The sequence below is a fragment of the Hemicordylus capensis genome, chromosome 2 (assembly GCF_027244095.1).
Source record: "Hemicordylus capensis ecotype Gifberg chromosome 2, rHemCap1.1.pri, whole genome shotgun sequence".
Classification (NCBI taxonomy): Eukaryota; Metazoa; Chordata; class Lepidosauria; order Squamata; family Cordylidae; genus Hemicordylus; species Hemicordylus capensis.
This window is the reverse complement of record NC_069658.1, coordinates 156,440,192-156,453,729: the sequence shown is the minus strand read 5'-3', so window position 1 is coordinate 156,453,729 and position 13,538 is coordinate 156,440,192. Positions and strand designations below refer to the sequence as shown.

At 47.8% G+C, this 13,538-nt stretch overlaps 1 protein-coding gene across 1 annotated transcript in view; it reads right to left on the bottom strand.

Annotated features, from left to right (window-relative positions):
• Window positions 1–310: 310 nt before the first annotated feature.
• The window catches only part of LOC128343690 (rap1 GTPase-activating protein 1-like), a 29,467-nt gene continuing 16,239 nt past the window's right edge, over window positions 311–13,538 (bottom strand). Inside the window, exons 5-8 of the mRNA XM_053293125.1 lie at window positions 13,153–13,308; window positions 9,308–9,442; window positions 1,575–1,872; window positions 311–342 (exon numbers count right to left, since the gene is read on the bottom strand). Of these exons, the coding sequence (XP_053149100.1) occupies window positions 311–342; window positions 1,575–1,872; window positions 9,308–9,442; window positions 13,153–13,308 (621 nt within the window). The remainder of the gene's footprint in view (window positions 343–1,574; window positions 1,873–9,307; window positions 9,443–13,152; window positions 13,309–13,538) is intronic.

Sequence of the window (13,538 nt, the reverse complement as noted above, 5' to 3'; positions counted from 1 at the left end):
CCTACAGGCCCTTTGCTTGATCAAAAACATTCTATCCAGTTGCTTTTCTTCTGGCTGGGAAAGATACAGTGGCCGACATCCCCACTAATGAAGTACGCACACTTCAAGAGACTGTGGGGCCATGACGGGAGCCCTTACACAAGTCCCAGCCAGCAATGCGTTTCCAATCTTGCAGAGCCCTTCTGGAGTGTGGGGAGTGCTCTGGATTCTAAGGGCTCTGGATCAACAGGGTGCATGCAGGAGGAAAGGGGGGAACTCTTCAAGGGCTCCCAACCTGCCCTTCAGTCCCTTGAAGCACACACACACTTCGTTAGTCAGGATGTCCGCTGGTGATCTGAGATGCTGGGAGAAAGTAAGCAGGGGCAGAATTGAGAATGGGGAAACAGCCCACGGGGAAAGGGCTAAACACCGCTTCTTCCCCCTGCTGCTGCTCTCATCAAACTTGGAGTTTACACTTAGTTCAAAATAAAAAACTAAAACAAACAGACGCTGCCTGTGTCTTCAGTGTCTTGTCTAGTTCGCTCCACAGACTCTGGCTATTCCTACACACGTGTACAAATGTGTTGGTACCCCTCCCCAAAAAAAGAAGAACCCACAATGGTCTCTGAAAAACCTTGAAACTGACAAACGTAATTGGCACCCATCATTGTTTATTCCACATTTAACGAAAAACAGACTTTACTTTAGAATTTTGATACAACATAATATTTCAAATAACACAAATGAAAATGGCATGGACAAAAATGATGGGACCCTTAATCTCACATTTTGTTGCACTGCCTTTAGAGGCAATCACTGCAAACAAGCGATTCCTGTAGCTCTCAGTGAGACTTCTGTACCTGTCAACAAGTAGTTTGGCCCACTCTTCCTGAGCAAACTGCTCCAGCTGTGTCAGGTTGGAAGGGTGCCTTTTCCAGACTGCATGTTGCAGTTCTTTCCATAGATGTTTGATAGGATTCAAACCAGGGCTCATAGAAGGCCACTTCAGAATAGTCCAATGTTTTGTCCTTAGCCATTCTTGGGTGCTTTTAGCTGTGTGTTTGGGGTCATTATCCTGTTGGAGGATGCATGACCTGCGACTGAGACAGAGCTTTCTGATACTGAGCAGTACGTTTCGCTCCAGAATGTCTTGATATTCTGAAGATTTCATTGTTCCCTGCACAGACTCAAGGCACCCCGTGCCAGACGCAGCAAAGAAGCCCCAAAACATAACCGAGCCTCCTCCATGTTTCACAGTAGGTAGGGTGTTCTTTTCTTTGAAAGCTTCATTTTTTCATCTGTGGACATAGAACTGATGTGACTTGCCAAAAAGCTCCAGTTTTGTCTCATTTGTCCGAAGGACATTCTCCCAGAAGCATTGTGGCTTGTCAATATGCATTTTAGCAAATTCCAGTCTGGCTTTTTATGCTTTTCTTTCAACAGTGGAGTCCTCCTGGCTCTTCTTCCATTGGCCCCACTGTCACTCAAAAAGTGATGGATGGTGCGATCAGACACAGATGTACCTTGGAGTTCAGCTTGTATCTCTTTGGAAGTTGTCCTTGGCTTTTTGCCTACCATTCTCACTATCCTTCTGCCCATTCTGGGGTCGGTTTTCCTCTTGTGGCCGTGTCCAGGGAGATTGGCTACAATCCCATGGACCTTGAACTTCTTAATAATATTTGCAACTGTTGTCACAGGAACATCAAACTGCTTGGACATGGTCTTATAGCCTTTGTCTTTAACATGCTTGTCTATAATTTTCTTTCTGATCTCCTCAGACAACTCTCTCCTTTGCTTTCTCTGGTCCATGTTCATTGTGGGACACACGATGATACCAAACAGCAGAGTGATTGCTTTTCTCCATTTCAATAGGCGGAATGACTGGAGGCACAACTGGAGACATGTGTGATACTAATTAAAGAAAACAGCTAATTTGAAAAATCACTCTAATTCAGTTATTTATGATCTTTTCTAGGGGTACCAACAAATGTGTCCAGGCCACTTTAGAATGTAGAATAAGCAATACTTTATCTCTTTTCACACTTGCTTTGCTTTACTCGATGACATATCAAAGGCAGGCAGGTATACATGGGGCAATGTCATGGCCCAGCCCTCTGAGTCAGAAGAGTCAGAGGAGGAGCGGGAGAACTCGGTTGAGAGTACAGGCTCAGAGGCACAGCAGCAGGATTTGGCTGTGAGAACAGACTCCGGAGCTGAGCTGGGACGGCAGCAGACAGAGCAATCTGAACAGCTGGCAGAGATGAGGGCTGAGGAGACTGATCAGGAGGAAGCTGGAATTTCACCTGTGTTAAGAAGACATCTCAAGAGAAAGGCTCAGTGGGAGACACGCAGGAGCAAGATCTCACAGAAGAGGCAATAGAAATGCTGAGTCAGGAAAGCCTGGTTGGCTGCTGGTTATCTCGAGCCCTATATCAAGCCGACGCGGTTCCTAAGTCAACACTGTCAGCAACGTTGCCTATCGCAGACAGTGTCCGTACTTAAGACTTATTCAGCCTTTCTTGTTTCAGCCCGTCCTTGTTCTGTTCGTTCTTTGTTCCTGTGTTTTCCGTTATTGCTCAGTTATTGTAGAGGGGGGTACCTAGTTTAGTTCAAGGGGCTTTATTTTGTTTATGCTACTTTTCTTTGTGAGTCATTTTTCACTTTTGTTCGTGCTGATGTGGCAAAATTATGCCACTTTAAACTGCAGGTGGAGGATTGCATTTCTGAATGCGGCCCACCCCGCAGCAAACAAAACCAAACCCAACCATGCATACACAATATTAGGATATAAGGCAGTAAAGTTCAGCACAAGCCTTGCCCTGTGACTCTAGTATACTAGATAGAGGGAGGTGGTTCTGTTTTGTTAAGTGAAAAGTCATTCAAAAGTTCACCTGCCACAGAAGTCATGCAGTCCAGAATCTTACCAGCTCTAGAGCCCATTCCTGCTTGTACCCCAGTTCTAAGCACATTTGTGGTTCAGTCTCCTTGCTTTGAATGGAATCTGCTTTCAAGTGAAAATGCCCTTAAGACGGAAACTTTAGCCATGGACTATCATGTACAGCACAAGCAGAAAGCAGAGTCAGTGATTATCCATAAGGGCCATCAATAAGCACCAGACCTGAGTGGGACAGATCTTCTACAAAGGAGAGAAGAATTCAGGATGTGTCTATATTGCAAAAAGCCCCAAGACGGAGAGCACTAAACAGCGGCAGGTTACAGGATGTGCTGTCGACTGCAGCACCTGTATCACAAGAGCAGAGGTTACGAAGAGCTTGTGGCCAGCCTCCTTGGTTTTTGTCAGCCCTGAGTTTCGCTAAACAGGGTGGCCAGCTCGGGAACTAATTTGGTGCCATTGGGAAGAGGTGCCTCTTTCCTCGTATAGACATTTCACATGTTACAGGATCAACAATATCATGCACTGAACAGGTTCCATTCTCACTCCAGGGGGAAACAATTACATTTCTAAGGGTTCCCTGGGAAAATGAATATCAAACCCATTTAAGTCAGTGGCGTTGATATGGTCTGCCACTAGATTCAGTGCCCCCGCATTCCCCACACTCTACAGTGGTGCATCCCAACAACTGATACCCTGAATGAGGGCATTGAGTATGCATTTTTCTCTCCAAATCAGAGGCAGGGAAAGAGTCCATCATAGAAAGAGACCCTTTGCCCTGCTGCTTCCCATCCTCATTTTCTTAGTGAAAAGCCAGTAATGCAGATTGCCTCGTTGATTCTTGCCTGATCCCTTTCCCTAGCAAGAGCTAAGCGGAAATATCAGCATCTCCTGCAGAAGTACCACAGGGTCTGATGGAGCTTGTTGAGGGGTTTAAAATGCACTCTCTAGATTAGGGCTGCAGCCTTCCAGCTGTTGGAGTACAAAACTCATCATCCCCGACTACTGGCCACTGTGGCTAGGGATGATGGGCATCGAAGTCCAACACCAGCTGGAGGGCAGGAAGTTGTCTGGCCCTGGTCTAGATATATGCTATGGACACGCCTGCAGTAGGAGGGCCTACTCAGAGCGCCACAATTCTGTGCAAGTACAGACAAGCTGCTGGTATTGGCAGGAATTCAGCATCCGGGTCATCTCTGTGAACAGAAAAGCAGGTTCCAGAGCCTTAGAGCTGGCCAGTTCAGTCAAGCAGGCAACGCCTACTCATGAGATACCCAAAGCCAGGCTAGCTAGAGGGAACGGAGGCAGAGGTATCAGTAGAATGCTCGTGGGCTAGGAAAGGGGGCTCCAATGCCTTGCATGGCTCAGTGCTTCTAGCAAAATCAGAACAAAATTGTGCAGAATACGGGAATACATACTTCACTTTTGTAATGTACACATATTGCATAAGATGGGTTTCCTTAGGATAGGACATTTTTTGGCTTTTTTTATTGCAAAGTTTCTGCATTCCTTCCTACATCACTGTTTTTGGGTAGGGATGATTATTACATTGTGGGAAACATAGCCATTGGGTGACTGGGCTACAAGTTTTGCTGTATGTTTGGTCATCTTGATTACTGTGTATGGGTCTATCCTTATAAGAACAGCCCTGCTGGATCAAGCCCAAGGCCCCTATCTAGTCCAGCAACCTATTTCACAGAGTGGCCCACCAAATGCCTCTGAGAGGTCCACAGACAAGAGATGAAGGCATGCCCTTTCTCCTTCTGTTGCTCCCCTGCAACTGGTATTTAGGTATTTATTTTGCCTCTGAGGCTAGAGGTGGCTTATAGCCCTCAGACCAGTAGCCGTCGATAGCCCTCTCCTCCCTGGATTTATCTAAGCCCCTTTAAAGCCATCTAAGCTAGTGGCCATCACCACATCCCATGGCAGAGGATTCCATAGATTAATTATGTGCTGTGTAAAAAAAGTACCTCCTTTCGTTGGTCCTAAATTGATCAGCATTCAGTTACATGGGATGACCCCTCATTCTAGTGCAGTGAGAGAGGGATAATTATTATTGTGTCTAACCAAGGAGTCGGGGATCTAAACAGCAGAAGGATGTTTAATGTTCCATCTGTAAGTCTCTCTCCAGTCCATGGAATGCAATAGCCATCAGAATTGGAAAGGCGATACCTTCTAACTGTTGGCAGGGCACAGAGAAAACAATTTGGAACCAGTTTATAGTTTGAATCCAGGGCACTTTCCAGATTAGACCCGGCAACGGGGTCACGGCGTATCTCTGAAGTGTGCTTCCACACTTCCTGCGTCGTGACACCGCAGTCCCTTTGCAGACAGCAGGATGCCTGCCGTTCACATTTCCAGTGCCTTGTTTTGAATTTAATCACTGCGATATCGTGCTATGACGTCGCATATCCGGTTTAAGAAAGTTGCTGTTTTTTCAGGTTGTTAATTTCTGCAAGACTGCTCTCCCTGCTGTTTACATTCCACATACAACTTGCTGAACAGGAGAAACAGGACGATAAATTGGCTGAAGCATCTTTGGGACACGCAGGCTCTCTCTGAGGTTCTGACTGAGGGTTACTGGATCTGCTGTTGCTATAAGAACATTCGTTTGCTTTCATAATACTCTGCTTGCATTTTTGTAAATGAAGCAATTACTACCAAGACAAGAGAAGTCACCTGTGTTCTTTTTCATCCAAAGGAAATTAAACCCTTTAGTGCTGCCCCTGAAACTCTGCACCTTTTGGGGGAGTGCCAGATGATTGCCAACCATCATGAAAAAGCAGGAGTTGCATGCTTCAGGGCATTACATCATTTCCTGTCCAATATTCTCATTTCTTTCAAGCTCCTGCCTTTTACACTCCAGAAATAACCAAGAATAACAGATATGTGATCTCATCCCCGAGGTAAGGCACTCAGACAGTAGTGGCATCTGACCTCATCATGACTAGCAGGTAGGCTGCTTCCTGCCAAAACAATGGAGCCAATTTCTTCTTCCCCCGTGCTGCTATTTAGAAGACTTGGCTGCTATCTCCTCTTAAAGTAAAGTTGTGCCATCGAGTCAGTGTCGACTCCTGGCAGCCACAGAGCCCTGCAGTTTTCTTTGGTAGAATACAGGAGGGGTTTACCATGGCATCCTCCCGCGCAGTATGAGATGATGCCTTGCAGCATCTTCCTATATCGCTGCTGCCCAATATAGGAGTTTCCCATTATCTGGGAAATATACCAGCAGGGATTCAGCCCAACAACCTCTTGCTCCGTAGGCAAGTTACTTCCCTGCTGGGCCATTAGGTTACTCCCTACTTGATTCTTTTCCTGGCTCAATTAGCTCCCTCAGCTCCATCACCCTTGCATTGCAGATGGCTCACAGCGCTCTCAAGTCCAGGTGGAGCAGGGCTAGCAGGAGAGGTAGCGAGAGAAGGAGGAGCAGACCAGAACACGCTCATAAGAACAGCATCCCTCCTCCCACTGATGCACCCCCCTCCCTCCCTTTAATCTAGATCCGTGGTTCCCAGCCTGGGTTCTTCCCAATGTTGCTGAACTACAACTCCCATCATTCCTGGCTACAATTTATTATGGCTGGGGATGCTGGGAGTTTAGATCAACAACTTCTGGAGGAACCCAGGTTGGGAACCACTGATCTAGTTCCTAATTTTTTTGTGTTGGTCTTGCAAAACCATTGTGCCCCTCCCTGTGCCAGGGGCAGCTGGGCCCTCCAAAAAGTGGGGGTGCTACAAGCCACTCCCACACCTCCATCCACTTCTCTCTCCCCACTCAAAACTCCTCCTGCCTGTTCCACCAGCAGTACTGACCACTAGATCAAGCCTCCATGGGCAGAGGCAGTATGCTGCTGAATACCAAATGCTGGGGACAAAGAAGAAGGGAGGGCTGTTTCCCCACCTGCCTGTCTGTGTGCAATTGGTTAGTCACTGCCGGTAACAGCCGGAGGCTCAGTCTTTAAAAAAAAACACAAAAAACTTAAGGGCAGAGAGAATGATATTAGGTATCCCCCCACCCCGCACCCCTTTAAGGTGATAGTTCTGTGGTATTTGGTATTCAGCAGTTGGTATAAGAATACTGTCTCTGCCCATGGAGGCTTGATTTAGCTGCCATTGCTGATGGGTGGAACAGGAGCATTCTGCAGGAGAAGCTGCAACTGCCACGAGGGGCTTGTAAGTATGAAAAAATCATCTCTCTTCTTCAAGGTTGCTTTTGACTTACTCTTACTAGGCTTCTCTTTTCGGAAGAAAAAGAAGCTTGGAATATAGAGGAATATCTACAACTACCGGGAGGGACTAGAAACCTCTCTTTCTTGCTGAAGTAAAGATTATTCGCAGAGTCTGCCCAGAAGCATCTGGAGAAAAGGAACTCGGTCCCCACAGACCTTTGTCCTCCTCTCTTCGGCCAGTGGAAGGAAGCCCCACAAGCATTTCTCCAGTCCTGGGCAGGGGCAGCTCCATCAAAGCCTGGGAAAGCAAGATGGAAACTGCCCAGGGGATGTCAAGGAAAGTCAGGTGGTGCCGTCGAGTCAGTGTCGACTCCAGGAGACCACAGAGCCCTGTGGTTGTCTTGGGGAGAATACAGGGGGGGATTTAACCATTGCCATCTCCCGTGCAGTGTGAGATGATGCCTTTCAGCACCTTCCTATATCTCTGCTGCCCAATACAGGTGTTTCCCATACTAGTCTTGGAAACATACCAGTGGGGATTCGAAACAGCAACCTCGTGCTCCCTAGGCACGTTACTTCCCTCCTGTGCCATTAGGTGGCTGCAAGGTGATGTGACAAGTTACAAACTTGGATGTACCCAAAGGCTGTGGATGTGCCCAGCTCCAGGACACAACACTTTAGTTGACAACTGCGGCTGATGCAAAGGTTCTTCTTGTGGACTCCCCCAGCGTTGTACAAAACAGGGTATGAAATCCTCCAGCCTTGATCCCATTCACACTTCCAACAAGTTCCATGCAAATCCTCCCGCTCCCAATGAGGCACTTTGCCTGGGGTTATCATGGCATTTCCATGATAAGAGCCCCTGGTGGTGCAGTGGTAAAACTGCCGCCCTGTAACCAGAAGGTTACAAGTTCGATCCTGACCAGGGGCTCAAGGTTGACTCAGCCTTCCATCCTTCCGAGGTCGGTAAAATGAGTACCCAGAATGTTGGGGGCAATATGCTAAATCATTGTAAACCGCTTAGAGAGCTCCGGCTAGAGAGCGGTATATAAATGTAAGTGCTATTGCTATTGCTATTGCTATAGCTAATATTAGAAATGAAGAGTGAGGGAGGTCTGACATGCCATGATGTAAGCAACTTAGTCCGGTTTCATTGGTTGCTGTCTCCCACTACAGTCCAGGAGCAGGCACAACAGGTTTTTGGGGTGCATGGTCTGGGAAGCAGGACCCCAGCCCTTGCCGTGATAGCCCCAGGCAAATGCTAAAAAATCATTGTAAACTGCTTAGAGAGCTCCGGCTATAGAGCGCTATATAAATGTAAGTGCTATTGCTAGTGCTATTGCTATGCACCCCAAAAACCTGTTCTGCCTGCTCCTGGACTGTAGTGGGAGACAGCAACCAATGAAACCGGACTAAGTTGCTTACATCATGGCATGTCAGACCTCCCTCACTCTTCATTTCTAATATTAGCAATAGCAATAGCAATAGCAATAGCAATAGCACTTACATTTATATACCGCTCTCTAGCCGGAGCTCTCTAAGCGGTTTACAATGATTTAGCATATTGCCCCCAACATTCTGGGTACTCATTTTACCGACCTCGGAAGGATGGAAGGCTGAGTCAACCTTGAGCCCCTGGTCAGGATCGAACTTGTAACCTTCTGGTTACAGGGCGGCAGTTTTACCACTGCGCCACCAGGGGCTCATTATTCGACAGAATATGCATCCCCTCCATTCATTGTAATTTTTTTATAGTAAGACAGGGAGAGTGCAAGTTGTACAAGTTAGGAGGACTGTAAAGTGTGCAGGCATTGGGGAGCACAACAAAGAGTGAGCTGGAAGGGGAAGGAAGAGACCTCTCGGAGAACTTGCACTGGGACCCCAGAACTTGGTGCAATAGCTTCCCCAGTCTTAACAACTTGCCCGCAAAAAGCAGCTAGACATGTGGAAGTATTTTCTTTGGAAATCAGGTACTGCAAAATTGTAGCAGAGTGGTGGCTGGAAAGCCTGAACTCTGAGCCAGGGAAGTCCTTTGCCTTCGGTAAGCCCCGTCTCTTGGCCTTGGCCTCAGCCCTCCTCCTCCTTACACCGACAACTTGGAGGAAGTGTTGCAAACCTACCTTGCAGAGGAAATAACCAAGAGGACTTCTGTGAAGTGCTTTCAATACTCCCAAGCCTGCCGTTGTTACTGCATATATTCTCCAGAACAACAAGAAATCGATAAACACACCATTACACTAAAAGGAACGAAGTGTCTGTTCTCTCACCTTGAAATTCTCAAAGGAGCCACCACCCCCATTCTCTATCTTGTCATCATCTCCAGAGGCCAAGCCCATCATACTGCGTCTCCGGATCTGCAGCTCCTCATAAAGACTCTCGAGAAGAGCACTGTGGGTCCGCTCCTGCTCCAGAAAGAGAAGGCACCCATGTCGGAGAACAAAGAGGACACAAGCACAGACAGACAGCCAAGTCAGAATAACAGAAAACAAGGCAAGTATATATATACAGTATATAGGAGGGCCAGTTTACACAATCAGTCAATTCACAGAGGAACCTTTTTCCTGGGCTGCAGGTTACGGGCTGCATGCATGTTTGAATGCTCCCCCCACACAAAAACAGCCTCTGCACACAGAAAACGAGGTCCTGCCATGCTAGCAAACTCTGACTCTAAGACTGAGAAGCAAGGTGAAAGTGGAGACAAGGGGCTTTTCCAGAGAGCAGTAAAATGAAGGCTTTTCAAAGCTTCCACACAACTTCCTAATGCCATCTCGCCCACTGTCCAGATGCAAGCATCGGCTTGTGTGGGCTCCCCATTGACTCTCTGGCTACATGCTGAGCACAGACCTTGCCCCATTTTCACAGCACCACCTCCCAGCCAGCACTTGGCATAGCGTATGTCTCTTCAGCAGAAATGAAAAAGGGACAGATTCTTCTCAGAACCCACGAGCTGGGTGGCAGGGAGCACTGTGAAAAATCACACAAAGTCCATGCTCAACATGTGGCCAGAGAGTCAAACCATGATAGGAAGGAGCATGGGTACCCACGCAAGCATCTGGATAGTGGTAAAATGGCGGCTTAGGAAGTTGTGCAGAAGCTTTTTAAAAACACACACACACACACACCCCTGCCATCTAGAAAAGTCCAAGGATGTCCACCTTCAACTGCAAACTCGTACCAAGTTCTATTATAAATACTTCTCTTCTTTGGTCTTTGACCAGTTAGAAACTGTGTGGAGGAGACCCAGAAGTGTGAGGAGATGCAGCTCCCGATGGCATCGACTCTTAGCCCAGTAACCCTATTGACCATTAGGGGCACGAGGGGTAGAGATAGTGAGCAAGGGAGCCCCATATCTGACTACAGGTTTTCTACTCTACTTTCCCTTTCTTAGGCTGATAGTCTCAGGTTTCATTCTCTCACCTGAGAGACAGACTTCCTCTTCCTCTTTTTCCTTCCTGATGTAGCAAGAAGCTAGGAAAGGCCTAGGCATGTAGGCCTTTCCTAGCTCTCTTGTAGCAGAATTCCCTCCCGGGTTCAGAGTGCAAAATTGACACCAACAGTTGAGAAAAAGCAGAATTTATTGCCAGCAATGATCTCAGTGGAATAGCTCCCAACCTGAGATGAAGATTACATCAGTGACTTCAGGTCTTATACTCATCTTAAGTGTATTCAGTGTATACAATCCTCATTGGTCAGCATCACTTAATCGTCATTTTACAATTATTACCATTATTGCAATTAGACAACATTCCTCTATTATAATGGAGCATTTCTCCCCCTTGTCATCTTGCTCCAGCTACTCCCCTTCCAGCCAGATGTGTCCTTGAAGGAGTTAGTTTTCACGCTTCACTATCTGGAGATATCAGAGAGGGGCCTCTTGCCTGAATTACAACACAAGACAGATTTATGACTTGTAGCAACTTACAATTAAACACTTTGCAAACCCTTTAACCAATTCTTAACCACAACCTGAGTTTCTGCCTCACTCTGAGGCATTTCCGAAACAAACTACTTCACTTAGCCCGCTTAAGTTCCCCCCACGTTAGCACTCTGCTAACCCTCTTTTACTAGGCGCAGCAACACATGAGTAGACCCCTGACCGGGAGGCTACATACAAGCAGCCTCCCGGCCTCGGGGGTCTCCCCAAAATGCCCCATGCACTTGCACGGGGCATCCTGGGACTTCCAGGAGCCGGGCGGCCCCCAATCCCCACCGCCCCTCCTGGCTTCGTGACAGAGCCCATAGTTGTGTGGGCAGCCAATCTGGCCGCCCAGGGTCGGCTCCTGGCTCCTGGCTCAGCCCACTCTCCCCCCACAGAGCCCGGTAAGGCTCTCCACACTGCTTGTGTGGAAAGGCTCTTTGTGTAGGGCAGGGTCTGGAGCCTCAGAGCAGCAGGAAACGGATCCATTTTGCATGCAGAGTGACTTGGAGGAGAGCTTGCCCTCTCTCCATTCCCCTCCAAAATGGCAACTCACATGCAAAAACCCCCAAGCAAGCCTAAAAACACCCTGTGCTATTCAGCACTGTGCTATTCAAGAACAACACTGTTGGCTATTTAATTCCAACTTGAAAGTTTTCCTTTGCACCTAATCCTTGCCTTTGTCAATTCTTTCTCCCACCTCACTGTAATATCTTTGCATTGATTCCCAGCTAACCGGCAAATTTACTACCACCACAACAAATACTTATATACCACTTTTCAACAAAAGTTTCAAAGCAGTTTACACAGAGAAATAATAATAATATAAGGGGGCTTATTTGTGGTTTACTAGGCAATGCTCTAAAAATGCCTTGATAACTCTAAAGAGATCAGATCAGCTGCATTTCTCTTCACCAGGGAACTCCTTCAGGTCATTCTCACAACCTGTGAGCAGGGCAGGGAGGGTGTGGTCGGGGGAAGGCAGGATCGATCTGACCTTTTCCCCAGATGATCTTTACTGTTTCCGGGACTGCACGACTCACAGGCCCATTAATGCCATGCTCCTCATGGCAGCACAGCCATCTGGAGGCCTGGGGAACACAGCCTGGCCTCCAGAAACCCCTCAATGCATTGCGCAAGGAGCCAGGCGCATTGGGGGGATTTCCACTCCAGGCAGCCCCAGCAGACACATTTCCAGGGTACCAGTCTACCCCGAGAATAGCCCCAGGACAGAAATTCGGCTACCCGGCAGGGCAGCGCCAAGATCGGCTCTGACCGCCGGTGCTCCATTCAAGCAGCTCTGTCCAGGCTGCTCGTGTGAACAGCCTCCTTAGCTTTTTCGAAGAGATCGCAGACCAGAGTGGCAAAACACCTCGGCAACCTTCGCCTCCCACTCTTGTTCCTTCCAGGATTTGTGCTGGGTGCTTATGCAGCACTAAGAAACTAACCGGCCTGCCATTATCCAGGTTCTTGTCCCCAAACAAGAATGGGTCACATTATCACCAATCAGAGTCAGCGTTACCAGTGTGATCACAGAAGTCAATTCGGTACTTATTTAAGGATACCAGAGGACAACAAGCAGCACCCTGTGCATTGGTGGAGAATGGCACACACATGATACACTGGCCATTCTTAACAAAATACACAGAACCAGTGAGCACGAAAGGCTTCACTTCCACATCTTTTAAGCAATGACAAAGCAATCTGATCCCTGCCTCTTGAGGGACAAAGTGCAACTTAGATTAAGACCCTGTTATGCAGGCACATGACTGCCGCTCCCTGCTGCTAATACAGCAGAAGAGCCCCACCGTGGCCAGTAGGTGCCCTGGTGAGCTGCAGCAATGTCTGGGAAGTGGAATCCTTCCCGTGCTTTCCCATGGACTCCTCACTTTCCAGTGCTCCCTGCGTGCCTTCCCAGATGCCACTGGAGTTTGCCAGAGCATCCAGCAGCATCTTTAAGGGTCTCCACCACTGCGGGGAACAGCGCAACATTGTGAGCAGGTGGGCAATGGGGATAGTCACTTCGGAAGGGTTCTTTGACTTTGGCCCGGAGGATTATCTGACTTTGGCTACTTGGAGCCAAATATTTACACAGGCCTAATGGCCAGGAGCAAGGAGCTTAGGCAACGGAAAAAGTTCAGAGATGCAGCAGGTGCTACTTTTGAAGTGTTTATGGCTCCCAGGTGTGCATTTTACCTTGTAGAGAGTCTCCCCAAGGGCATGGTGATGAAGCTGCACTGCCACATAGGCATGCAGGAAATTGGAGGCAATCATGTCAGGGACAAAGGGAGTATTTTCATCCTGGAAGACAATGGCCACAATATCGTTCCCAATGTGGCGCTTCCGCTGAAGCTGGAAGGAAGCACACAAGAGAGGGAGTTATCCTTCCAAACAGCAAATAGCCCAACATGGCCTACTTAACCCCACCGGCCTCCCATCTCAGTTGAAAACCTGAATCTATTCTAAACCCCACTCCCAGCTTGCTCCATCAACACTAAAATATCTATATGTCGCTACCAGTCTAGATGCTCATACATCACTCTCTCTTCCACCCCGTCCACAGTTTGCAGCTCCCTAAGCGC